This window comes from Cyphellophora attinorum (assembly GCF_001299255.1).
Source record: "Cyphellophora attinorum strain CBS 131958 chromosome Unknown Contig45, whole genome shotgun sequence".
Lineage (NCBI taxonomy): Eukaryota > Fungi > Ascomycota > Eurotiomycetes > Chaetothyriales > Cyphellophoraceae > Cyphellophora > Cyphellophora attinorum.
This window is the reverse complement of record NW_017253273.1, coordinates 116959-143572: the sequence shown is the minus strand read 5'-3', so window position 1 is coordinate 143572 and position 26614 is coordinate 116959. Positions and strand designations below refer to the sequence as shown.

The 26614-nt window shown below is 53.7% G+C and overlaps 9 protein-coding genes across 9 annotated transcripts; 5 read left to right on the top strand and 4 right to left on the bottom strand.

Annotated features, from left to right (window-relative positions):
- Positions 1-451: 451 nt before the first annotated feature.
- On the top strand, positions 452-2102 carry AB675_7239 (Choline transport protein; the record flags this gene model as incomplete). Its single annotated transcript, XM_018147592.1, has 2 exons — positions 452-770; positions 823-2102. 2 exons carry the CDS (start codon positions 452-454, stop codon positions 2100-2102), a joined length of 1599 nt encoding a protein of 532 aa, XP_017995016.1.
- A 612-nt stretch (positions 2103-2714) lies between these two features.
- Positions 2715-4566, top strand: AB675_7238 (Siderophore iron transporter mirB; the record flags this gene model as incomplete). The annotated part of the gene is made up of 4 exons (XM_018147591.1): positions 2715-2965; positions 3008-3294; positions 3348-3643; positions 3676-4566. The coding sequence occupies 4 exons, from the start codon at positions 2715-2717 to the stop codon at positions 4564-4566; spliced, it is 1725 nt and encodes a 574-aa protein (XP_017995027.1).
- Positions 4567-4944: 378 nt separating this feature from the next.
- On the bottom strand, positions 4945-5406 carry AB675_7237 (uncharacterized protein; the record flags this gene model as incomplete). Its single annotated transcript, XM_018147590.1, has 1 exon — positions 4945-5406. One exon carries the CDS (start codon positions 5404-5406, stop codon positions 4945-4947), a length of 462 nt encoding a protein of 153 aa, XP_017995019.1.
- Positions 5407-6490: 1084 nt separating this feature from the next.
- AB675_7236 (putative ankyrin repeat protein) lies at positions 6491-8464 on the bottom strand (the record flags this gene model as incomplete). Its single annotated transcript, XM_018147589.1, has 1 exon — positions 6491-8464. One exon carries the CDS (start codon positions 8462-8464, stop codon positions 6491-6493), a length of 1974 nt encoding a protein of 657 aa, XP_017994995.1.
- Positions 8465-9983: 1519 nt separating this feature from the next.
- AB675_7235 (Phenylacetate 2-hydroxylase) lies at positions 9984-11681 on the bottom strand (the record flags this gene model as incomplete). The annotated part of the gene is made up of 5 exons (XM_018147588.1): positions 9984-10361; positions 10412-10734; positions 10773-11205; positions 11383-11412; positions 11466-11681. The coding sequence occupies 5 exons, from the start codon at positions 11679-11681 to the stop codon at positions 9984-9986; spliced, it is 1380 nt and encodes a 459-aa protein (XP_017995002.1).
- Positions 11682-12665: 984 nt separating this feature from the next.
- On the bottom strand, positions 12666-14711 carry AB675_7234 (Amino-acid permease inda1; the record flags this gene model as incomplete). Its single annotated transcript, XM_018147587.1, has 7 exons — positions 12666-13052; positions 13102-13318; positions 13382-13588; positions 13639-13681; positions 13739-14150; positions 14199-14494; positions 14540-14711. 7 exons carry the CDS (start codon positions 14709-14711, stop codon positions 12666-12668), a joined length of 1734 nt encoding a protein of 577 aa, XP_017994992.1.
- A 3823-nt stretch (positions 14712-18534) lies between these two features.
- AB675_7233 (NFX1-type zinc finger-containing protein 1) lies at positions 18535-22350 on the top strand (the record flags this gene model as incomplete). Its single annotated transcript, XM_018147586.1, has 3 exons — positions 18535-19151; positions 19223-21991; positions 22044-22350. 3 exons carry the CDS (start codon positions 18535-18537, stop codon positions 22348-22350), a joined length of 3693 nt encoding a protein of 1230 aa, XP_017995017.1.
- A 710-nt stretch (positions 22351-23060) lies between these two features.
- On the top strand, positions 23061-24305 carry AB675_7232 (NFX1-type zinc finger-containing protein 1; the record flags this gene model as incomplete). The annotated part of the gene is made up of 1 exon (XM_018147585.1): positions 23061-24305. One exon carries the CDS (start codon positions 23061-23063, stop codon positions 24303-24305), a length of 1245 nt encoding a protein of 414 aa, XP_017994993.1.
- Positions 24306-25389: 1084 nt separating this feature from the next.
- AB675_7231 (Caffeoyl-CoA O-methyltransferase) lies at positions 25390-26085 on the top strand (the record flags this gene model as incomplete). The annotated part of the gene is made up of 1 exon (XM_018147584.1): positions 25390-26085. One exon carries the CDS (start codon positions 25390-25392, stop codon positions 26083-26085), a length of 696 nt encoding a protein of 231 aa, XP_017995042.1.
- Between the last annotated feature and the right edge of the window lie 529 nt (positions 26086-26614).

The window sequence follows — 26614 nt, the reverse complement described above, 5'->3', positions numbered from 1 at the left end:
CGAGATGGCGAGCTTCATGCTTGAAGCCGACCGAGCGCAAGGGAGACATCTTGCAGCTCTACGGCATTGCCGACCCGACCGGACCGACCGGACCGAGTCCTTTGGACATCGTACCCATAGCGCTTACGCGTCTGCGCTCGAACCGACCCCATGGGCATAAGGCTTTGAGCTTGCAAAGGCTTGACGGCAACAAGAAGAGTTTGCTGCTCAATTCCGGGGAAGGAATTCGTGGTCGTCGCAATCTATGATTGGACTGAGGTTCGGTGGCTGAAAGGCTCTCTCTTCGGCACACGCTAAGCAGATCAAATGTAACAAGGTAGCCCTCCCGTCTTGCATTCAAATAACGATTCTACTTCACTTGGCTTGTTTACAAAGCACCAACAATCATCTCTTCAGTCTCTACTGGATATTGATCTAGTCATTGCCTTATCCTTTTCAGCATATACGCGAGATGGAGAACAGCGCATTAGACGACAAGAGCGTCCACATTCACCGCGAGGATGCTGTCACCACAGCTGGCGGCGTCAAGGTTATTCCGAGCGATCAGAGGGAAGAGTCCCAGATGCAGATCACCTTCAACCTATGGAGCACACTTGGGCTCGTATACAGCGTTACTGCCACACCCATCGCTATTGGAAGCTACCTGACCTTCAGTCTCGTCCTCGGCGGAAGTCCTTTCTTCATCTATGGCTATATTCTCGCCGTGAGCTTAAACATCATCCTGTGTACAGCCCTCGCCGAGGTTTCTGCTATCTATCCCCATCCAAGTGGTATGTTTGACTTCGCTCATATCCAGGACTTGGGCTGACAGATTTCCGATAGGCCATGTCTACTGGGTTGGGCAAATGGCGCCTAAGAAATGGTCAGACTTTCTTAGCTATTGGACCGGAGTGCTCACAATGGCTGCATGGTTTTTCTGGACGGCAGGCACTGATCTGCTAACCGCCCAGATTCTTCTCGCTGCCGTTGAGGTGCTCTATCCTGGCTACAGCAGCACCGCATGGCAAGTCGTGCTTGTGGCTTGGGCGCAGGTACTAGTGACATTCCTCTGGAATGTACCTTTCTTCAAGACCTGGCCATATGCACTTAAAGCAATGATCTTGTTCACCAACGCAGGGGTCATCTTTGTTGCAGTCAGCCTTCTCGTACGAACACATCCGAAACAGTCCGCACAGACTGTATTTGTTGATATCATCAACGAATCTGGTTGGGCCTCTACTGGAGTGGTCTTCTTCTTGGGTTTACTGCCTGGGACGACAGCTATTAATGGCTTCGATTCTGCGGCTCACATGGTCGAGGAGATGCCTGACCCTGCCCGTCAGGTGCCTCAGGTTATGGTCGGAAATGCTTTGCTAAGCGGAATAAGTGGCCTACCGATGGTCATTATTTTTTGTTTCTGCGCCACAAACGTTCAGAACCTCATCGATCCGGTCGGAGGTGTCACTATCATCCAGATATTCACGGACTCGCTTCAAAATGAGGCGTTATTCACCATCGCCACCTTCGTCTACATTCTTTCGACTCTTGTCGCCGCTACAGCTTGTACGACCACTGCGAGTCGTGTTATATGGTCATTCTCTGAGCACAACGGCATTCCCTTCAGCGCCTGGTTCTCACACATCCATAAGACCAGATTCTGGGCCGTGCCGGTCAACGCGATCATCACTGTGGTTGTACTCTCAAGTGCGGTCATTTTGCTCAACTTAGGCCCTAGCTTTGTCCTTGGGGCATTCTTCAGCGCCGCAAATGTGTGCTTCTATATCAGTTATGCTATCACACTATCGTGTTTTGTTTACAAGAAGCGAAAATACGGCCTTCCATCGCACTATCTGGATCTTGGTGGTTTTGTTGGCACAATATTGGATGCGATCAGTATTGTCTGGGCATTATTTGCCAGCGTCTGGCTGCTGTTCCCTTACTATCTGCCTGTCACGTCGGAGAACATGAATTACTCAGTCGCTATCATCGCGCTGGTTGTGGTAATTTTCATATTCGATTGGCAATTTCGGGCGAAACGACAGTACACCATGCCCCCTCCACTGCGAACTCATACAACATCCTCCAGCTACGCGACACAGGCAGTTCCAGACCGCTATCTCTAGTCGCATCCAAGTCCTAATTGGATTCGCACCGATGGGAGATTGTCAGCCGGGAATTCCATTCCGCCACTTTGCCGGGACGACAATGCCTGATAGTGATATGCTGGACCGGAATTACACGGGTTGGTGCGAGAATAAAAGTACAGTAGGATGTGAGTGATTTTTTGTAGCAAACCGAAAAACGAGCAGCTTGGCACGGGCTCGACCTATCTTGGCATCACGGCGCCAAGCTTTCAGAGATCCGAAGATCCTAACCGATTGGCAGGAGATCAGAGCTGTTGCCTTGGCTACCACACTAATGATCGCTTCGCTACGGACAGCTTTGCGGCCTTCGACACACGACGACGTCAGAATGGTAGCTCATGGCTGCAGATGTGAATGCTATGCGATGTTACCAGAGGGATCCTTGACCGAGGCTCCGAGGGAGTGGGGCGCAAAGCACGTCGCGCTATAGTACGCAACATCGCAAGACAGTGAGCTTCATGCTTTCCCTAGCGGCGCCCAGCCTGGGACAAGGAAGCGATGCTACGCCAAGGCCGAAAAATTTTCAAGGTATTAGAAGCTCGCGGTTCCGCCCATCTAATCTAATCAATCCCTCTTCCTCTCGTACCGAAAATGGGCTTCTTCAACGGACTGAGACCTGACACTGTCAAGGGTCAGCCTGAGCTGGCCCGACAGTCTGTCGACGAGAAGACTGATGCGCCAATTGTTCTCCCTGCTGATCAATCTAAACACATCAAGTCAGTCGCAACCGAAGACATTGACAATGACGAGCTCGTCCACACGGACATGCAGACTGGGGTACAGAAGATCGAAGGTATGGCACAGGTCTGGCCTCGATGGGCGCTCTACTTCACTTATGCCTGGTGGGTACCATCTTCCTCCCTCAGTCGCTGCTAACAGAATAGGGTCTGGATTATATATTTCATCGACGCTCTGGAAGGTCCGACAGGCTGGACTCTAGCGCCATACGTCACAAGCAAGTTCTCTCTACACGGCCTTACTGCAATCACTGGAGTCGTTGCTCAACTTGTCGGCGGCCTCGCCAGACTGCCTCTAGCTAAGCTCATTGATGTTTGGGGCCGTCCTGAAGGCCTTGCTATCTGTGTCGTCCTAATGACAGTGGGCTCAATTATGATGGCAGCCACCGACAGCGTACAGATGTATGCTGCTGCGGAGGTCTTCAGCCAGACCGGTGGTCTCAACCGCAATTACGTTCTCAGCGTCATTCTGGCCGACACTTCTCAGCTCAAGAACAGAGGCTTATCTTCGCTTATATCGCCTCGCCGTACCTCATCACCACGTTCACTTCTGGCTACTTCGCCAACGCCATGCTCGAGGGTCCGGGATGGCGATGGGCGTTCGGCGTCTTCTCCATCCTGCATCCGGTCCTCAATGCACCTTTGATTGTCATCCTGCTGTTCTACCAGCACAAAGCCTTCAAGCAAGGAATCGTGCCTATCCGCGACACCGGCCGTACCAAACTCCAGGCCATCAAGTTTTACGCCAGGGAGTGCGACGCATTCGGCTTGTTTCTTATCATCGTTGGCCTTGCTCTCTTCCTCCTACCATTCAGTCTCTTCCCCTATCAGGCGCCACCCTGGACGAGCAATGGTCGTCGCCACTCGTTCTATCCATGTTGATCATCGGCTTTGTTCTCATCGTTGCCTTTGTCATCTGGGAGTGGAAATTCGCACCAGTCACGTTCATTCCATTCCACTTACTGAGAGACCGCACTATTCTCGGATGCTCCATAATTGCGGCCATCTTATTCGTGGAATTCTATATCTGGAACACATATTTTTCGTCTTTCCTGCAGGTTGTGCCTGGGCTCGACGTAGTCCAGACTGGATACATTCTCAATATCTACAGCATGGGCTCATGTTTCTGGAGTTTCATCGCTGGCCTTGTTCTTCGATACACAGGCGACTTCAAATGGCAGGCTCTGTTCTTCGGCATGCCACTTACGTTCCTGGGTGTGGTTCTCATGATTGTATTCCGCCAGCCCGACGTCAACATCGGCTACATCGTCATGTGCCAGCTCTTCATCGCCTTCGGCGGTGGAACGCTTGTCATTGCTCAGCAGGTCGGAGCCATGGCCGCGACGACTCACCAGTATATTGCCGTCGTTCTGGCTATCCTCTCCGTTTTCAACGCCATCGGTGGCGCTATTGGTGCGTCTATCGCCGGTGCCGTGTGGGGCGGAACGTTCACCCAAGACCTTGCCCGCTTCCTGCCGCCCGAGACCAAAGCGAACTCCACGATCATTGCTGGCGATATTACAGTGCAGCTCAGCTATGCGCTAGGCGACCCAACCAGAATCGGCATCCAGAACGCATACGGGAATTCGCAGCGGATCATGCTTATCGCTGCGACGGCAATCACCGCGCTGGGATTTCCGGCTGTGGCTATGTGGCGTGCCATCGATACCCGCAAGCGCAAGCAAGTCAAGGGCAGAGTGCTCTGAGCGCTTACTATCTTCGGTCGTCCAGTCGAACATCCTTGTGGTCTCCAATAACGACTACTGGGGAGTGAATAGTGTAGCCGACGGCGGTGACTCATTTATATCAATATGCATTTATTTACTACTCTCACATGCATCATCCTGACGCAATTCTTACAGTAGCCGAGCATCGAGCCAGTCCCAGCCCATGAAGCCTCGTCGCTGTGAGTTTTGAAGGAGTCAAGGTGCTATTCGCGACGAAGGGCGCAGTTGCACCACATACTGTGGACGTAATAACGCACCAAGCGGTTGGTGTCATTGCAACTGTTCACGATCTCGGCCACCATGACTAGCATGAACCATCGGCGTTCATACCAGGTCCATACCTTTCCAAAATTTCCCTCACCCATCATCAGAACGAAAGTTAAACTCTCCCTGCCCGTTAGTGGCGTCGAAGTTGCTGCAGTACCATTCTTCCACGCTCTCGATCAGCCCATCTTTATCCGCCACAATATCGACGACCCCGCGAAAGTAGAACTTCTTGCCAGACGGCTCGCGGCGTGAGAAGTCGCCTACAAAGGTTCCCGTGTTGTGCGTTCGTATTGAGTATCGAGTTCGTCCATCTGATAGCGTCTCCACAGGAAAGGCGTCAGCTATAGTCAGCCTGAAGTCGGGCATCGCGGTGCGCCAAATCTCGAAATGCTTTCGAAGAGTCACCTGGCCCTCTCGAATGATCTGAAACGCGTGGTCTGTGTAGACTGCCTTCTCGGTGTAAAGATGCTGCCAGGCCAAAGATGCCGCATCATCTGGAGGTTGGGCAGACCATGCTGCTGCCCATTTTTCTGGGAGTGTTTGGTCGGGCATTGGAGCTTGAGGAATCGATGCCTTGTCAATGGGTGCCCGTACAAGCGATCCAGGACCAATGCGAGCTGAAGGCGTGGTTTTCGTCTGTGGTAGTCGAGATTACAGTCAAGAAGTCTTGAAGAGGTAGTCATCAAAACGCCAGAAGCATAGAGGTCGGGCCTGTTACGTCATGCAAGGCGTCCTGTGTGTGATTCCAAGGCGTGTCGCGCATGAGCAGTCGAGCCTGCGCATCTGGCCTTACAGAAGATCAGTAATCATCGGACCGAAGCAGGCCGAAACACCGGACCCAATGCGAGAGATCATTCGCCGGTGCACTTCCCCAAGAAAGCCATGCTCTTCGAGGGAATCCTGGAGCAGAACTACACTGGCAATATCTTGATTCCGTGACTCCGAAGCGCCTGGCTGCAGCAGCTGCCGTCTCGCGACTTCCCATCTTTTCGAAGGAGCAACCGTGAATCGTCTGGCCGGAGCTCGCTGTCTCCAACGAAGAACGGCTATTTGCGCATGTGCGACATCCGCTATGCTTGCAATACTTATTCGTTGCCGGAAGGGTCTCTCCGAGAACAGTCGATCAAACGGAATGAGGAAGTCGTCTGCTGCAAGTCCTTCTACTGGTTCCCTCAGTGTCCTTCGGCGGGAGCTGCGCGGGTACGAAGGAGATGTTGAGGTTCTTCGTGGAGCTCCAATGTGAGTTGCCGGGCCAGCCACCACGAAGTTGGGCCATGGAGACCAAGTCACGGTGCGTTGAGAGTTCAGAAATCCAAGGGCATGGAGAGAAGCTTTCCTGCATCGCATCCTTCAGCGAGCTTGGAAGCAGACGGGCAGATAAAGCATTGCCTGGACGACTGCCGACTGCTTGCAACTGTCAGACCGTGCTTCCCGTCCTGAGATTACACACGGCGTGTGTCGCGAATCGCTTCTAGACCGATGGCGAACGTGAGTGCCAATATTTGTGTCGTGTTGCTTCAACCATCCACAGTCATCATCGAGCGGTTATTGATTGGGTTAGGCGATAAGCATCGGGAGCCGGACGCCGTAGAACAACGACCTCTGCGCATCACCCACGACCTAAGCACCAGTCCAGTCACGACTTTCCCTCAACGACGCTAGCAGCTTGCTGTGCAAGGAACACATTGAACAGCCGAAGCATGCTCTCGTTGCCCTGTCGAAGAGCGTAGTCAAGTGCAGACTCTCCCTTCGGACCAACTTTATTCGGATCTGCTCCTCTGGCCAACAGCATAGTCACGAGTGACGCATTATCTTTGACGGTTGCTCGGTACAGAGGAGTCTCTCCTTTCGGGGTCGGGGCATCGACTGCGGCTCCATGACTGATGAGCAAGGCTGCCAATGTGCTGTCGCCCTGTTCGACAGCTCGCCACAGACACGGCTCACCCTTCGGACTCGTTGCATCCGGATCAGCACCATGGCTCAAAAGCAACGCCGCAACAGCTGACTCGCACCGAAGGACCGCTCGGTACAATACTGATTCGCCATTCGACCCTAGGGCACCTGTGCGTGCATTGTAAGTGAGAAGCAGTGCCACGAGGGAGGAGTTGCCATTGCAAAGGGCACGATACAGAACGTGCTCGCCCGAGGGATTGGTCGCATTGGCATCGGCACCGTGCTGAAGCAGCACGATCGACGTTTCCTTGTCCGACTGGGCAATGGCTTGCGATAAAGGTGAGTTCCCTTTCGAGTCCTTGGCATTGATGTCGAGGTTATTCCGCTGTAGCAGGAGAGGGACAACAGATGGTAGACTGTTTCGAACGGCGATAGATAACGAAGTTTCTCCTTTGCCATTCCTTGCATTCGGATTGGCGCCACGGTCCAGAAGCAATCTGACGATAGGCGCTAAGTTGCTGGTAGACATTGAGCGGCCATGCGACAGGAATAGACTGAGCGGTGTGTCACCGTTGCGGTTCCTCTCGTTCGGATCGGCACCTTTCTCCAGAATGGTCTTGAAGAGGTCAGACTCGTGTTGAGAGACCGCAACTTCCAACATCGTATTCTTGCCAGTAGGCCTTACGTGAACGCTCGCACCAGCGTCTAAAAGAAGCTGGGTAATCCTTCGCTGAAAGTGTGTAACAGCACGATATAATGCAGTCTCTCCATTCTCAGTGATTTCGTCGAGCCCGACCCTGTTCGTTCCCAGGAGCATGGTCACAGTTGATGTATCATCTCGCTTGACAGCAGTGTATATGCAGCTGTCCTTGTGCGGTGGTCTAGCGTCTGGGTCGGCACCTCGCGCGAGCAGCATTTCGACCATCGAGGTGTCGCGTTGATAGACCGCGCGGTACAGCGGTGTTTCTCCTTTTCTGTTTCTGGAGTTAATGGCCTGCGAGCCATGGTCAAGGAGCAGTCGGACTTCTGACGTTCTGCCACGCGAAATTGCTTTGTGCAGGGGTGTATCGTCGCCATCGGAAGGCAAGTCCTCAGAGAATAGAGCGAGAAGCTTGACACCGCGTGGCTCGAAGAACCCAGCATTCCACTCCGCCAAAACCGCCTCGACCCTGAGAGCTCGAAGAGCCGGGGACTCTGATCTAGATATTCCCGCGTGTGGCTGAGATGATTTACTGGGATCGATTGACATTGTGTCAATCAAGGAAGAGAGATCGGGCAGTATACCTTTCCTGTTCTCTTGGTCGCTGGAACCAAGCTCGTGGAGTTGGCTCCTGCGAGTTGTGACGCGCGAGGATCCGCCCGACCAATTTCGTGGGAATAGATGGTTTGCGAACGTCTGCCAGTTACGACTGTCGACATCGCTTTGCTGGAAGAGAGCAATCGGTGTCGGAGCTGGCAGAATCTTGGTTGCCGGGTCGATGATGACTGTGTAGACATAGTATCCAGGTGGTGCAGGGCGAGATGGTGGGTGGAGCGCAAAATAAGCAGCTGCAGAGACGAATCCAGATTGTTGTAGGTCCAAAGCTCTCCTTTCTGCGGGTGAGACTGATCGATCTGGGGCTTCATGTTGCAGTGTCCTTTCCGCTGAAATGTCTTCATATTCCGGAATTGGGTCGGTATTGGGGTTCAACGCCGAATACGGCGGAGGAGCGTCCATTCCGAATGTCTCTGGCGAAAACTTTCACAGGATTGCCGCGTGGGACAACGGTGCGATTTTCCGGAGCAGACTGTGGCAAGTCCCTGGGGTTCCGAGTGTGTTGTAGAGATTCCATTGTCGACTGCGAGGGCTTGAACGATCTAAATGCGTCCCATGTGCCAGGTAGCAGCGAATTGGAGCTTTAGAAATCAGGCAACGACATTCAAGGTGGGGGCCGAAGACAAATCGATGCCGGCCGCGGCGCTGAGTTCTGTTGCGGCAAGGTGACATTGAAGCTGCAGTTTATGCCTAGCATTACGCTTGCTGTAATAGCGAGAGAGAGGGGCGATCGGGTTGCGAGCCAACAGACGCCTTTGACGCGCTGCTTTCAAGAAGCAGCCCTCGGCTCAATGGCCGAGAACGCTCAAACGCCCTTATCGTCGACGACTTTGCTCGAAGTTTGTGTCCGGGAAGCGGGCCTGGCGCAAGCTAGAGGCGGGCTTTGGCATGACGGAGATGAGTAGTCGTATCCAGGCCAAGACATACTCGTGGGAAAGTGAATGTTGTCGCTGCATTGTGTCGTGCAGCTTGCTTTTCGCCATGTTGCGGACTCGGAGATGCTTTCCGACATGGCATCTGTGACGTAGTTGGAGAGCCGCTCCTGTAGCACGCGAACATGTGTTGTTGCGCTTCACTTGACAAACAGTAATTCAATCGGGTCCACGCAGACCCCGATTGCCACGCTATAAGTCCATCAGAAATACCCTTGCTCGGACAATTATGGCCTAGTTCTAGCCTCTCTGGCCGGCTCACAGCTCGGCAGCTGTTGGCCGCAAAGCAGTCTCGCTGCGAAGGCTCCTGTCAAGGTAGAAGACTGGCTCGATCATCGGAGAGACATGCCTTCTCAGCGGCCTCCAGTAGCAAGAGCTTGGTGCTCGCGAGCGTAAATACGAAGTCTGAATCAAGATCAACACTCCATCAATCTCTCACATCAGTATCCCATGGTCATGCCTCGGTTTACGCTAAGCCTCATCGGGACGTTGCTGTCTCACGGTCTACCTTTGGTACTTCTCGGCTATCACCGAATCTAGCGGGAGTCTTCCTGTCTCAAAGCGTCTGCAATTGCACCATGGTGGTCATGTCTCAGCGCCTGGGGTCAAATGGACGGTAAAGTCATCGATCACGACTTGCTACTTGAGTGGGGGTCAATGCGATCCGGCACCTCAAATCGGCACGCCATTCCGCGCGGTTAAATCCACGGATGCAAGCTCATCTTTGCTGCTCACCGTTGGCATTCAATGACCTTGGAGTCACGATACGGTGCAGCACTCAAATACGGCAGACCCACGCGCGACGAGCCGGCTTGCAGCTGGTGAAAGATTCCATCTCGCCTCGACAGCTTTGCGGGTATACCGCGTCTGATCAGCGCTCTGCAAGTCCCATGTACCTTCGAACGTGATCGCATAGGTATCTGCGATTGCAACAAGTCATTGTGCAAACACACCACCACAGTTACGGTCCCGCTCCTCCTTTACAATCATCATATATCAAATGCAGCAGTTCGCTGGACCGAATCCTGTACCCACGCCGCCAATTGATGCTCGTCTCTTGCAACAAATCGGACTTTGAAAGGATTCGGTTGCGTCACCATCCCTGTCGTGACAGAACTGCAGGCAATGGGATCCAGCACTGGTCGCATCTTCGAATCGGCCGCCTCGTGGATGCGAAACGCCAGAATCAACCGGGTCAGGATGACATACAGCTGGCGATTGGCAAGATGATCGCCCGGGCAAGCTCGGGAACCTGCACCGTAGCTCAAATGCTGCAGTCCAGTCTTCGCGCCTGCAAGATATCGTTCCGGATTGAACGCTTCTGGCTTCTCGAAGCGCGAGTCGTCATGATTAGCAGCGAAGACGTTCTGGCCTATTTTAGTACGAAGTTTTGCTATGAAATGCGGCTCCGACTCACCATCACGAAAGGCGTATCGGCAGGGAAAGTAACACCCTTGTACTCGATCGCTTTGATGCCGACGCGTGGAATTGATAAGTTGAAGGTACTCCAATACCGCAGATTCTCCTTCACCAACGCCATCAGGTATTCACAGTGTTCCGCTTGCAAGCATTCTCGCCACCCTGATCCGTCCGGGTATACTTTCTGCAACTCATTGAATGCCCGCTGTTGTATCTCCTGGCCGTGGGCCGAAGAGAGATACGCTATAGCCATGTTAATATTCGACGGCAGAGTATCAAGACCTGCGGCGACCATGGATAGACTGACAGTCTTCACCTCATCTGTGACCGTCAGTAATGGGGTCGATACGAGAACAGACAGAGCTTGCCATCGCTCAACTTGGCTTCTGGATCCTTCATCATGTTCCCAGTAATGGATGGGACGTCGGTACCGGCCGAGACGCGATGTTTGAGCTGCTTGAAGAATTGTCCAAGATACGAGTCCCGCCTGTCTCGTAGTCGTATCGCATGAGTTCGATAACCTGGCCACAGTCGCATGATTGGGATATAATCCTGCCAGCAGTGAGCGATCCCTCGGAGCAAGCTCAGCTCGCGCTCAACATCGACCACCTCCCGGATCCTCTCGTCAGTGACAGCGCCCTTCAGTCGGAAACCATAGCTGACTCGAAGAGCCATATTGAGCGATGAACGTTGAAAGTAGAGCGTTGGATCCACATCCATACCCTCTTTGGACATGGCCTGAATGTCTTTGGCATTCGTCGTTGTTTCCAGATCAATTGAGGGGAGGTACGTCTGTATGGCACTGCGGTTCAGAGCGGTAGCGGCAGCTTTGCGCACGCGCTTCGTCCTCTCTGACCACGGTGAAGTGGCTAATGTCGGTCCTTTCGAGCTCGAAGCAACCGAATGAAAGGTCCAGAATGAGGTCCTGGAAATCAGAGACTGATTGTGCCCGATCCATAGATCTCGTACGGCATCGAAGCTGTTGACGTACACAAAGCGCTGGGTTGAGCTGTCAGTCTCATGATGCTTGCCTAAGCGACAGGATTCGGTACCCTGTTCCCAAGCCGCAATTGGAAGATTGGTCCATATCGAGCAGCCAATACTCGACATGCGTTAGCGTGGCTGGAGCCCAGCTGCAACAGGTTACCGAAGATCGGGATGCCTGGCAGCTCAACTAGACCGTTGATCTTGGGAATGTCTGTGCTGTTGAGCAATTTAATCACGACAAGAACCACCAGCCCGACGAATCCGAGCAAGGCAACTGACATGGCTGCAACAATGAGTCAAAGCTCTTCGGATTGGGCTTAGCAGTGCAGGCATACGTTATGATACATAGTCCTTTTATATTCTGTACTACATCTCTCCAGGCCCCGGATATTGCTCGTGCTCACACGCATGTCAGCACAATGGTCTCCGAATTGGACCACTTTGCGAGAGGAGGTGAACACGAGTCCTGATGCTGCAGCATAGTAGGAGGTGAGAAAAAGGTGTTTGAAATCAAGCGAACATCGCATGGGTATTCTGGAGGCTTTTGAGCTGCTGCTGCAGAGGCGGAAGGCCTGAAGCACAGGTTGTGAACGGAAGTCGTGGGCGGTTTTCGAGCTTATATCCGGATCAATCCGCTCCCTGTAACACGAAGTTCCAGGCTCTGAGTGTGACGGCTCCAGCGGCCGCGCATTTTGGAACCAGGAGTTGGAGAAAGGAATGGTCCAGGCACTTCTTGCCGCCAAGCCGCCATCAATATAAATGTAGCGCACATGAAGACAACGACTTGAACATTGGTAGTCGAGGTAGCAAGACGAGGCCGGAGCAGGCACGTAGGCAGGCAGTGATAACGTCGGCACTCGCTTTCTCGAATCAGTCCGGCAGGCCAAGCTCATGTCTACGAATCGAAGACCATGCGTCTTGCCACATGGTCGACAACAAGAGAACGTAGCTGGGACTGAGAAGTATTCCTGGTGCACTACAGCAGAATCGAAGTCATAGGACCGTTTAGGCCAGCATGCTGCGAAGCAAGGAAACTTTCGGCTGTGTTCGCTGGTATGGACATAGACTTCTCCGGGACAAAGTGCACTCGTGCAGCCTAGTTGTCGTCAACAGTGGCATCGAATCCTTTTCGATCTATTTGAATGACACCACCATGACTACGGTCGCTTGCGTGTAACGCAAAATCGCGCCAGCTGAGGGACCTGCGAAACAGTCTTGCCAATTGATGATGGTCCAAATGAACCTAGCATCCGCGGATTTCCGTACTACCACAGCTGATTGATAGCCTTCCTCCACCAAGGCCAGCTGGCGTAAAGCCTGCGACGTTCGTGGACATACTCCCAATCGATCTCGCGACGGCCGGAGTCGACATCGATCTGGTCAATCTTCAAGAAGCCTTGACGTTTCCAGAGATAGCCGACAATCCAGAAGACCATGATGACGGGGACGGTAAGCATGACGTTGAAGAAGCCTTCTGCGTCGGTATAGCCGCCACCGACGGGACAGATCGCTGTGTACAGTTGGGCAGTGAAGATGAGGATGACCAGCGCCAAGCCTGCCCACGCTCCCCAGACGCCAAAGATGGCCTGGTGTGGGATCTCGTCGACAGTGTGGCCTTGTGCCTTCCATGCTTGACGGAAACGGATGTGGGACTGCATCAATGTTAGACCATGGACATTGCGGGAAATGGGGTAGCCTTACGTAACAGATGGATCCCCAAGTCAGGAGCGCCGCAAGAGAAGACATGGCCAACAACCAGCCAAAGACAGTCGATCCATCTGGAGCCATTTGGACGTACGCAAGGGCGCCAAATGACAGAACGACGAGTACAGATGGAAGAGGGCGTCCGGATCGGTCGATGTAGGCGAAGATCTTTGGTGCGTAGCCCTGCTCGGCGAGCGCAGTCAACGTACGGGAGCTGGAACGTATGTTAGCAAGACATTTGGGATTGGGCCTCAACAGCTAGATCAGGATGACTCACCCTCCATAAACGCAAGACACGCCGAGAGATACCACAGACACCAAGATGACAACGTTCATGAACGAATCGTAGCCTCTGAGGCCCGCATCCCTGGCAGCCAGTACGAATGGTGCCACTCCGTCCCGATACCTGTTTTCTGCGTTGAGAAGACGCTCATCGGTGGACGAAATCAGCATGCAGACGAGAGTCAAGCCGAGGACGTAGAAGCTATTGCTAGTTAGTGCCACTGCTCAAGGGGTGCAGCAAGGGCAACTCACAAGGTGATACGCCAGAAGACCTGCTTGATTGCCGATGGAAGAGCTGTGGAACAAATGTCAGCGACACAACTTAGGACGCGGAATAGACGCGTGAACTCACCTTTCAGAGGGTTCTCTGACTCGGCCGCTGCCAGCCCGACAAGTTCGGTACCCGCATAGGAGAAAGCAGCGGTGACGAACACAGTGCAGAATCCTCGGAAGCCGTTTTGGAAGGCACCCGGGTCGTACCATACACGTGCTCCCCAATACTCCCCGTACAGGCCGTCAGAGGGACCTCCACCACAAATCAGGACGATTGCGACGATCATAAAGATGATAATAGCAGCAAGCTTGAAACAAGAGCTCAAGAACTCTTCCTCAGCGTAGCCCAGAGTACCGAAGATGTTGATGAAGATGATGACCACCCAGAAGACTGACACCCACACCGCGATGCTGATGTCCCGGTTCCAGTACTGGCAGGTGAAGGTGGCAACGACAAGTTCGAACGGTAGGACAATAGTCCATTGCAAGACCTTGCTTGATTAGCGTAGAAGAGAAGCGGAAGACGGAGCCAGCCTCACATAATTCCAGCCCATGGCAAAACCCCACGAAGGATCGATGAACCTGACGGCGTAGGTGTAAAAGCCGCCGGAAACGGGATACATAACGGCAAGCTCGCCGAGGGAGTGAACCACATTGAAGATCATGACACCTGCGATGAGAAAGCAGAGGAGCACCGAGCCTGGACCGCCAGTGGCGAGCGCACCGCCGGAGCCGACGAAGAAACCTGCACCGATCGAGCCACCGATAGCAATCATGTTCAGGTGGCGTTTCTTCATGGACCGATCGAGCTGAGAATCGTGGATGCCCCAGTCTCCTATTTCGAATTAGCAGGATTACATGCACACTTCAGAGCACGTACGTCTTTGAAAGCTCTTCAAGTTGAGACCGTTTCTCGTCATGAAATCCGCTTCTCGCATATTGTAAGGCACTGTGCCATCTCCCACGCTGGGCTGGCGATCAACACCCTTCTCCATGCTGGCAGGTGTATCGCTGCTTGTATCTGGCGTCTTGTTCTCCTGGATGGTCGCCATGGCGGGCAATGAACTGAGTCGCAGTCTCGAGGGAGCGATGCTGAAGGACGAACATGCGCTCAGCGGCAGACGTTTGCTATTTCAACACGAATGCTCGCGCCACTATCCCCTATGGGAAGGCCGCTTATCATCTGCCGCACGAACAAGACCCTAGCGAGATTCCAGAAGGTCTAGCGGAGCTGCCAGAGGCGAGATGCGAGCCATTAGATACTCCGCCGAGTTTGCCAAGCCACCAGATTCGGCAGGTCGGCAGGGTTGGCTTGGTGGCGGAGACCTTGGCGGAGTGCTTGGCGATTCTGAGGTTACGTTCCGCAGCTTGGAAACAGCACTCCGAAGGTTTGTTATCGAAGCGCTAAGACCAGCTGCAAATTATGCCAAGGTTGTCCATGTCACCTCGGTCCCATTCCAGGGTTCAATGGAAGCTTGCGCGGGGTGCGTTGGCGGGCTCATTGGGCGGGACTCAACAGCTAAGATGATACTAGGGGATGCCGAGGTCTTCATGGCCGCACATGGGTCCACCGTAGCGTTCGTGCTTGTGGCTAACATCGCCGCAGACGCACCCGCATGCCACAGACGGATACCACCGGATGCATTTCGAGTTCTAGAAGGCCGACATCTGGATTGGAAGAGGTGGATGGAAGCGGAGAGTTGACGTTGATTTATTCATTTTCAGATTGCTGTGAGTAGCAGAGACGCCGGAGGGGCATTCACTCTGTAGGTAAGCGTTGAACGTGGCTAGCTCGGGTTCCTGACGAGTTGCACGGCCTTCATTCGGATATTCTCGACTCCTGGGTTGTTTCCTGCCGACTGAGAAGATTGTTGATGTCGATGGTGCTGCTCGATTGACGAGTTGTGCTTGACTGATGTGAGGCGACGGATACCTGCCGCTCCCACGATGAGTTGTACACTGACTGAATGAGATGACACGGTTTGAGAGACACTTGGCTGCGGAAGAGTTCGGATATGCAGGGAGATGGAGGGTCAGGCGGTTGGCTTGGCTTCCTTGGGTGTCTTGGCCTCGCCTTCGCCGCACTGGACCTACCTCGGTGAGACCTGGAATAGGCGCAATTGGAGACCTGTCATTGGAGACGGTACACCAAATGCAGCGAATCTTCATCACCATGACCGCACGCTCTCAGCATGTTTGAATAGGGTATCTGGTCGAGCCAGTGTATCGTACGGGCAGCACGCATAGCACGCACCATGGTGAGCAGTTGGAAATGCCGATGAAGGTCCCGAATTTGGCTCGGAGATGGTTCCTCGTAGGCACGAACGATGCGTCTGGCCAGGTCACGAATCAGTGTCAGCATGATCTGATGGCGCACCAGAACGGTGAGACGTCGCGTACAGCCCACCAGCAGCACCAAGCACTCACCGTAAGCCCCGATCCCACCGGTTTGTCCGCAACACAGTCAGTAGGCTTTAGTCAAGCACTTACTCGACCGCGCCGGAGCCGATGGACAAGCAAGGCGAGTGATTGTGGAGGGGTGCAAAATGAGGCGCCTGCTGCCTTGCATGGCGCACCGGTAGGCCGTCGCTGCGTTCGAACGAGCTTGTCTGGCTTCAGGATAACAATGGGGAAGTGCATGGACTGGCACAGAGCGACGTGCATGAGTTGAGGTCTGGCATAGGCTCATCCTTGTCGATACTGACCTGACACCGTAATGTTGACCAGAGCGGCAACACCAGATCAGCAGTGTCGTGCTTGGACGGCTTCCATCGAAGTAGCTGATCAGATATCGAGCTATGGCCTGAACGGTTTTCTCGGCCATAGGGCCGCTCTTGTCTCAAGCCATCAGACCTCCTCGTGCATGCGAAGATGACGGAAGAGGGCCGGCCTGGGCTCAAGCATACCAGTCTTCAGGCTGCTCTCTGTCGTACCGATGCTCGAGGTAGAAGGAGAAGCAATCGACATGAACGCCGAGTGGAAAGAACAGAACTCGCCATGGCGAGCGACCGCGTCAGGAGACCAAGTCGGGCTCTTCGTGGTATATCTGCTGACAGCCATGCCTACGCGTGTGATGTGTGTTCGGTCGAGGTTTGCGAGGCCTTCTTTGTCGAGGACATGCTCTTTTTTCCTCCCATGCTCTTTCTTGTTCGATGTACTCGCCGGCGGTGACGCTTCAGCATTCCCAGGGAGCGAAACTACTTTCGGTCGCGTCTTGAATCCTTGAGACACCATACTCGGCCGGCGCGTAAGGCAGAGAAGGTGGTGAGCATGCGGAAGTGCGTCCATGTCGTTGAGGTGATCTCGTTCCCATGTATTCATCGAAGCTAGTGCAGGCGGGCATCTCTCAATCAGCTGCTTTTCTTCTTGTCCGACCATGCCTGGGGTTTGTTTTTGCACTCGGGATATGCTTCATCGTAAGCGAATGTATGGGCACGTTTCCGTACGTAGGAATCGCGATTGCTTTGAACCGAGTCGCCGCGGTCAGGTTTAGGCCGAGACTGCCGACTCGGATGGAGCAAAGCAGGACGCAGATCTTAGGCTTGATGTGGAGGGATTCGAGAGAGGCTTCGCGGGCGTCGTTGCGTATGGCGTCGTCGTGGCGGACTCAGGAATTATGCTTGGCGGCGAGGAGTGGATGGACCATGTCGAGAGTCGAATCGAGGGCGAGAAGTGAGAAGACGCGGTACATGTGCTCCACTGCGTTGATGGCGGGCTTCGCTTCAAACGAAGCGAAGCTCCGGGGATGCATGTACGGAGGAGGTTGTTCGAGCGAGTCTGATCAGAGAATGGCCATGATAGCTTTCTCACGGTATTGCATCGCGGACGAGGATCACTGATGCAGAAATGGCTGCCGGATCACAGAGCAGGCGTGATTGTGGAGAAAGAGAAGGAGGACAGTCGCGTTCCGAAGCGCAGCAACAAGCGACGCGTTGGTGGGGATGGCGAGGACGTAGAGCCGAAGTGAAAACGAGGGCATGACTTAGGACTTAGCCTTGGAAGAGATGCGGCGACCTCGAGGCCTTTACTGGGGAGGGCATACTCCAGGTGGAGTGTTTACCAAAACTTGGCGTGCTCGGCTAGATTTCTCGATCTGATACGCGTCGGCGCTTTCCACGTCGCGTCACGTCCGTGACCTCGCTCCTTCGTTTCCGCATAGATGTTTGCTATCGGAAGTCTCGTCTGAGACCAGGTATCCTTTCAATCATCCGGTCGTTCCACGTGGAACTCATCGGCGCCGGTAGGCATTGACTTCTGGGCACAGTCTGCTCGCATCCTGATATCCTAAGCCATACTGGAAGCCGCCGAATCACGCCCTCGTTGAGCGTTATGCTCCCCGAACCGAACGCGCCGTTGCCATTGACATGCCGTACGAAAAGACTAGCCAAAGACCTGCGGAGGCAGAAGCGGCTGACGCCAGCCCGCTGCACGAAGCCACTGAGCACTGGCAGGAGTCAATATGGCGGTGGGCGGTCTTGTTTCAGGTCGGCGATTGTGGCTCTGGCCGAGGAGGTGGCTTCGGGTCGGTACGGCTCTGGGATATGAGCTACCAAAGATCTTTGCACAGCCGTCGACCGAGATTGGTCGACGATTTGTGACAAAATCCGTGTCCGCAGCACTCGATCAATGTCCCGGTGTGAGAAGAGGCAAATTGCCATGAGCAAGCATTGCGGTAAGTCACATTGCAGTCTTGCTGCGGGTTCGCGGCGCTCTCGGGTGGTTGCCTGCAGGAGCATTGGCTGAACAGATCCACGACGAGAGACTTATGGAAAGGTGGTAAGCTCTCATGCCCATCAAATTCCCCTTCTTCCATTGCAAACTTCTTTTCGCGCTGGTAAAGTGTCTTTTACCACTTGTTTCGTCGTCAATTTCATCATGGCTTCGCGCGTGTGTCACTTCTTCCAACAAGGCCGTTGTCGCAACGGTGAATCCTGCAGATTCTCCCATTCAGGTCCGCAGCAGGCAAGAGGTGCAAAAAACGATAACCATCAACACACCGACGTCTTTCGTGTACCAAGAGACGATTACCGCACCCTTACGATCTGGTTGAGTCAAGTCCAGCACCCCGCCGATGTCCTTCCGCCACGTCACCTGGAGACCTGGATCACAACCGCTCTTTCCATCGTCGAGGCCGATCATGTCGAGAGCAAGCAGCGCGTCACCACTCATCTAGCTACCGCAGGTGGTCTTGCTCAGATCAAGCAGCTCGCGGATTCAGCACCTTCAGTGGCCAATGTGAACGACTGCAAAACATTTGTCGACCGAAGTGCCATGCCGCTGCTCAAAATCATCTCACATCCCGACATCATTCGTTCCGCGCTCTTGGAAGAATCTCTCTTTGCGATCACTGGCGTCATCTTTGGTGTTGGTGGTACCCGAGCTGTGCGTTTCTTCGGATCAATCTCTGCTGCTTTGAGCTCGACGACTGTGGACACCACTCTCAACATGGACAAGATGGCTGCAGCTCTTCTCGTCTTGGACAAGGTCGTCGAGTTCTATGGTTCTGCGAAAGTCAACGAAGAGCTGGCTGCTGTTCTGGACATTTTCTCAAACCTCATGGCAGCCTCTGCCGGACAACCTACCTCGCATCCATCAATGCTGGGCGAGCCCTGAATCACCTCCAAGCCTTGTTCGAACGTGGATTCGGCCTGCCTCTGCCTACCGAAATCTCAGTCGCGACACAAGTTGCTAGCTTCGACCTGGTCGTTGACGGGCCGGGCAGTCTGCGTCCGAAGGGTCCTCGACACAGCAACGATCATCAGAACATCTCTCACATCAAGATCCTGCCGTCCAATGACGAGCTGGGTGCCCTCCATACCGAATACCTGCCTGTTGTCGATCCGAAGAAGAGTCATCTGCCCGGACTCGCAGGAGTCGTCGATCGCAACTTTCGACTGCTAAGAGAAGATACCATTGGGATGCTTCGAGATGCGGTCCGTGTTGCCACCGACAACCTTCGCAAATCACAGAACCGAGACACAAAGCACGACATCGATGCTCGATCCCACAGTCGAACGATGCTCTACGAAGGTGTCGACTTGCACGGCGTCCGTCTCGGCCCCAAGGGACTGGCTATGGAAGTCTCATTCGATCAACCCAAACTGGCTGCGAACAAGACAAAGACTGCTTTGCAACATTGGTGGGAAGCTTCTAAGCTCCTCAACGAAGAAGCACTCGTCTGCCTCATTGGTGATGGCTTTGCAGCCTTCATGATGGTCTGTCAGGAGCCATCGCTGAGTGCCAAGAAGGGTCCCAAGCCAGCGACCAGTCGTCGACTTCTATTCGAGGACGCCGAGCGAGCCAGAGTGTGGTTGCAATTGATCGAGCCGGACAACTTCCGATTCGAAGCCATCGATGAGTGCATTCAGGAATGGGAGCAGCGACCCTTGATCCTGTGCGAATTCCCCGGCATACTCTTACCTTCATTCTATCCCACTCTGCAGGCACTTCAGCACCAAAGCTCTCGCCTTGATGTGCCCTTCGCAGACCTCATCGCCAGCCAGACTGGACAAGCACATCTGGATCTCGACACGCCCCCCGATTATGCACGACTACCGAACTTTGCGTTCGATCTCAGTGTGCTGGTCAGTGGCCAGCATGCCCTTCGCTTCGTTCCTGGTCAGGCTTTCGACTTCGACACTCTCGGCAAACATTCCACACTCGACGCTGCACAGCAAGCTGCCATCATTGATGCTCTTAGTCATCGTCTGGCATTGATTCAAGGACCTCCCGGCACAGGCAAATCCTTTTGCGGTGTCGTTTTGATCAAGGTACTGCTCGCGAACAAGAAACAGGGCAAGCTGGGACCGATCATTTGCGTGTGCTACACCAACCATGCTCTCGATCAATTGCTTGAGCATCTCGTTGCCGACGGTGTGAAGCAGATTGTTCGCATCGGAGGTCAGTCCAAATCCGAGGCCTTGCAAGAAGTCAACCTACGCAAAGTGGCCATGTCAATGCCTTATACAGCATCGGAGCGCAAAAATTACGCCATCAGTGCCAGTCATCTGGAAGATCTTTTCAAGCAAATCAAGCCGTTGTTGGCTAAGGTATCTTCGGAGCCAACATTCGACGATGTGAAGGAGTACTTGTCAGTGCACAGTATCGACCATCATCGACAGCTCCTTGGCCTGTTTCAGCCCGAAGGCGAAAACGAGGAATGGAAAGTTGTTGACTACGATAAGAGATCGCCTTTGGAGCGCTTCCTTCATCCCAAAGTCGCTCCTCCGGAAAGCAACCAGCTGCGGAACATCTCTGAGCTTCACGGTATTCCCCTTGCAGATCTTGCGCCGTCCGAGCGTCAGAGACTTTTCGACGACTGGTGTCAAGGTATCGTCGAAACACACAAGCGAAGTCTGAAAGTCATGCTAGAAGATTACGAACGCGCACAAGCGGCCTCCCGCAAGATCGGCGACGAGCAATCACTACGGTGCCTCGACCAGGCAAACATCATTGGCTTGACCACCTCTGGCCTCGCTCGCAGAATTCATCTCATGAGACGGCTGAAGTCCAAAGTCTTAATATGCGAAGAGGCCGGCGAAGTTCTGGAGGCACATCTGATCACTGCGCTTGTTCCGCGCATCGAGCACTGCATCCTCATTGGCGACCATGAGCAATTGCGGCCTCAAATCCAGAATTACGATCTGCAGGCAGCTAATCCAATGGGCCGCCAGTACTCGCTGGACATGTCACTATTCGAGCGTCTGATCAGCCCGCCTACCGTCGATGCACCCAGGCTTCCGCATACGACACTACAGATCCAACGTCGCATGCATCCGCAGATTTCAGAGCTGATCCGCACCACACTTTATCCGCATCTCGAGGATCATCCCTCAGTCCACGTTCTTCCTCCAGTTCCCGGTATCGCCCAGCGTCTTTTCTGGCTCGATCACCAGGAACACGAGGAGAACAAGGACCACACCAGATCGTTTGCAAATCTGTACGAGGTCGAGATGGTTGCTGCAATGGTGTCGCACTTGGTCCGGCAATGTCAATATGGCAAGGACGACATCGCCGTTCTCACTCCCTATCTTGGGCAACTACGCTTGCTAAAACATCGTCTTCGCTCGATGTTTGAGATCGTGGTCGACGAGCGGGACCAAGCTGATCTTGTGAAGCACGGCATCGAAGACAACGATAGTCCCGAGGGCACGGTGGTCTCTCGAACAAATCTGCTCAGTACAGTCCGCCTTGCCACCGTTGACAACTTCCAAGGCGAAGAAGCCAAGGTGGTAGTCGTTTCACTTGTGAGAAGCAACGCAGAGAAGAAGTGCGGCTTCCTACGAACCACAAACCGCGCCAATGTGCTGCTCAGCCGAGCTCAGCACGGGATGTACCTCATCGGCGACTCTTCATGCTACGAGCCACAGCCGATGTGGCAGAAGGTCATCGAAATACTTCGACAGAACGGTCGCATCGGTTCAGCTCTCGATCTCATTTGCCCACGTCATCCCGACTCTCCAATTATGGTCACAAAGCCCGACGATTTTGTTCGATACTCTCCAGAAGGCGGCTGTGATCGGAAATGCATCGAACGCCTCCCTTGTGGACATCAATGTCCTCAGAGATGCCATGTTCGAGCACTTCACGACAATGTCTTCTGTCATGTGCGCTGCGGAAGAGCTCGCGATGGCTGCGATCATTTGTGCGAGAGACAGTGTGGTGAATCTTGCGGCAACTGCAACGTCATGATCAGCGACGTCGTTCTTGAATGTGGCCACGTTTCTGACCAGCCATGTTACGTGAGCCAGAATACTAAACTCGCATACTGCAGAGTCCAAGTCCCAGAAATCTTGCAATGCGGGCACACTGTCTTTCGAGATTGTTCACACAAGTCAGTCATCGAGCTCCGATGCTATCACAAATGTGACGAAGTCCTCGACTGTGGACACGTCTGCCCTGGCACTTGCAGCTCCTGCCGTCACCAGATCCGCGACGCCGTCGTCTACAACCACCAGCTGTGCGCCACCATCTGCGACCGGCAGTATACCCTTTGTCATCATCGTTGCAAGCAAGTGTGCCACAGTGGAAAGGGTTGTTCTCCTTGTCAAGCGAAATGCGAAACCTACTGTGAGCATTCGCGGTGCTCTAAGATCTGCAGTGAGCCGTGCGCACCATGCGCTCAAGCATGTACCGCAGGATGTACTCATGTTGGCCAGTGCAACCTGCCGTGTGCTGCTCCCTGCGAGTTGCTGCCATGTGGAGAGCGCTGTGCGAAGTTGTTGTCGTGTGGCCATCAGTGCATCACGTCCTGTGGCGAGACATGTCCACCTCCGGAGTACTGTCAAGTCTGCTGTGACGACTCCAGACGGTCTCAGATTGTGGATTGGACCGAGTTTGCGGCGTATGGAAGCATTGACCTCGATGCGGATCCGTGCTTTGTCCTGAACTGCGGTCACATCATGAGCCGATCCAACCTGGATGGAGTCATGAATCTTGGTCAACATTTCCGACTGTTGGAAGATGGTCGAGCTGTCGCTGTTCAAGATCAAGCCGAAGCTTTCACCGTCGTCGTTCAACGTTGTCCAGAATGTCGATCTCCAGTCCAAAATCTGCAGAGATACAATCGAATCTGGCGTCAAGCCCATCTCGACGAGTCTACCAAGAAGTTTGTTGCATGGAGCATCAAAGCCTTCGTCCCGCTGAGCCAAGCTGTCGATCGCGAGCAGCATCGTCTGATGGACTCCGCCATGTCCACTGCAGAAGCGCCGAGATCTATTCCTGGCGTGGAAGAAAGCGTCAGCATTGATCTTCGTGGCTCATTCGACGATATCTTCGAAGCATTGCGAGACACTCCCAGCCTTGGCGGACGGTATCGGCGCATGAATGACTTACGACGTCGCATCAACAAGTATGCAGAAGTTGTCGCAGAACAAGAGCAGCCATACGGTCGTGTTTTCAGTATGGTCCGCAATGTGCACATTCAGCAAGGTTCTACTACAACCATGGAGCAGGACAAGACTGTTCTGCAAACCAAGCAGCGTATCCTGGCGACCTCTCTCCGCATCCGCTGTGACCTCGTTATCCTCGCCGACTTCGTCAAAGGTCGACAAGCTCACAGCAAGCTCTTCACACAGAAGGGTGACTGGCGCAGCATTGCTGTTCGGGTCGACTTCAGCCAAGCCTACGAAGTGTGTCTGGGTCTTTTGCGTGATGCCGATGAACGCGTTCTCCCGATGCAGCAGGTCGAGAGCATGGTCAGCTTCGCTCGCCTGGTCTGCATCGAGCGCTCGCTCTGTTCAGGGAGCTCAGAGCCAGTCCATCTCACTGATCGAGTCGTCCAAGCCAGCGACCTGATTTTCGAGGCCATCAACATCTGCCATACCAAGCCTGGCAGCACCGGAGGAATGTTGGAAGAGGTCGAAGCTGTACAGACCATGCTGCGTGGCGGAACATTCTATCAAGCAGTCAGCAGTGATGAGAAACGCGACATTATTGCCGCCATGGCGCGAGAAGTGAGTGGCACTGGACATTGGTTTCGCTGTCCGAACGGGCATCCCTACGTGATCGGCGAGTGCGGCGGTGCAATGCAGCAGTCTCGCTGTCCTGAGTGTGGCGAGACTGTTGGTGGGGCGCATCATATTTTGGCAGGCGGCAATGCGAGGGAGACGGAGCTCGAGGAGGAATTCTTGCGGTTGAGAATGTGAGGTTGATATAGATGCTGGACTTCTTGGGTTGATTGGGTGGGCTCGGTGTTCTGGTTTGGTTGCATTCGTGGCAGATGCTTTTCCTTGCACACTTCATGGCGTTTTCAACAACTCAAGAGCGATGAAAGAAGTAAACAGTCCGAGAAATAGTACTCACCCGATGGCCTTTCGATGATTCCGGGTTTTCGTTCTCTGTGGCAGCAATGTCATGTTGGTCGTGGGCAATCTGGACATCCAATTAAACGCCCGCATTCGCGGAGCCTTGTGCATGCTTCGGAGCCTTGCTCCCTGCTTTGGGCATCTAGACCAGCACCTTCTTGATCTCCTTCCCTCTTTGTTGCAGCGTCCTTTCCACCTGCAGTCTTTTTGCACCGCGCAGTGACAAACATGCCTTCTATAGGACTAGACCTTCACCACGTGACCCATTGTCAAGCGCCGACGAAGCTTGACGCGTCTTCGAGCCACGCCGATCGCGTTGCAAGCCTTGAGAGGATACCCTCGAGTGCGATGGCATGCGTGACCGAAGCAAAGATAAACAATTTCGATTTGACTTTGTCCAAAACGATTGTTCGACCGTGGCACCTCAACACCAGTCACAAAACTCCACCATACTCGTCTGCAGTTAACGGTCAGTCCGTGTGAGCTGCCATCCACACCAGTAAAAAGAGAATAATAGGTGAGGCCGTATTCTTGCTATGTTGTCACGGTGGCGTTGACATCCAACCGGCATCACAGCAGCGTTCTCGCGTGCGCCCATTACGCGTAGTCCCGATTTTCAAACATGCATGACACATATGGCAGGCGGCCTAATGAATCGACGTTTCTGTACAGGCACAATCTTTTCATTGGCTGCGAATCTGTGCCTCTACAGCCTTTGAGGTCTAATCTTATCAGATGGCAGCCTAGCCACGCGGCCTAATCGCAAGACGTGCATCGTATATCCGATGTAACTACGGCTCGGGCATCCACTTCGGTCATATCGCTCCATGGATTCTAGCTTGGCATGTGCAGCAGCATATAAGGCCTGAACATGGAGGTCGCCCAAGATAAAGAGCGCCACAATCCACCCATATATACCGCAAGCATGTCCATCGAAAATGTCAAGCACGCCGAGGCGGTCGACGCATACTCGCAAAGCAACCTCATCTCCACCACCGAAGGCGAAGCACTGGACCATGCCTACAGTAACAGCTCCAAGAACGGCATTCCGGAAATCGCGCTATCCCCTGTGCAAGGCAAATTCCTGAACGTACTCGCAACCATGTCTGGAGCGAAGAATGTCCTTGAGCTCGGTACGTTGGGAGGCTACTCGGGCATCTGGCTGGCACGAGCGGTCAGCAAGCATGGCGGAAAGGTCACCAGCATTGAGATCGACCCCAAGCGTCGAGATGTTGCGACCGAGAACCTTGAGTATGCAGGCGTAGGCGATGATGTTGAGATTCTGCTCGGGCCCGGACTGGAAGTCTTGCCACGGATCGCGAAGGAGATCGAGGATGGCAAGCGTGAGAGGTTTGATTTCACCTTCATCGACGCCGACTGGGAGAACCAATACACCTATCTCGACTGGGCCGTCAAGCTTTCCAAGAAGGGCAGTGCGATTTATGTGGACAATGTGGTGCGGCAGATGCTCGAAAGTGGGATTGTTGGAGACGAGAAGCGGGATCCTGAAGCCGACGACTTGGTTGCCTTGACTGGCAAGGATGATCGGGTGGAAGCCACGCTGATACAGACTGTGGGAGCTAAAGATTATGATGGATTCCTGCTCGCTGTTGTTCGATAAGTCGGTGATCAGCAACACATTTCGAGTGCTTGACGAAGCTGGAAATGTCGAAACGAGGAAGACTTCATTGCCAGAAGTGGCATCAAAGCGGATGACGGCAGGCAGGCAGACTGCGTTTCTGAGTGCGGCAGTATTCTGAAACTTAACATTGCCATGGCCACTTCATGGCCATTGCTTTCGTAGGAGTGTTCGCTCACTTGACCCTCTCTGCACGTGCACATCCTCCTTACCTCTTGTCCAAAGCCAGAAATGCGACGCCTTCCCAGCGCCCAAGTCGATCGCCCATTCTCAGACTTCTCGCTGAAACACTTTGCGCGCCTTTTATATGTTAACCTACCAGTTCTCTCGGCCATCTCGATGGCTGAAGATAGGGCATCGGGATGATTTCCGCATTGCATCAGAGCATCCAGTCGTCTCAAGCCGTGTCAAGTTCTCCGACGCGCCGTGAGGTGCGAACGTAATATTCTTTCAGCAGGTGACTTCTACAGACAAGAGCACCAGGTTGAGTCTTTGCCATCTGCAATCACCG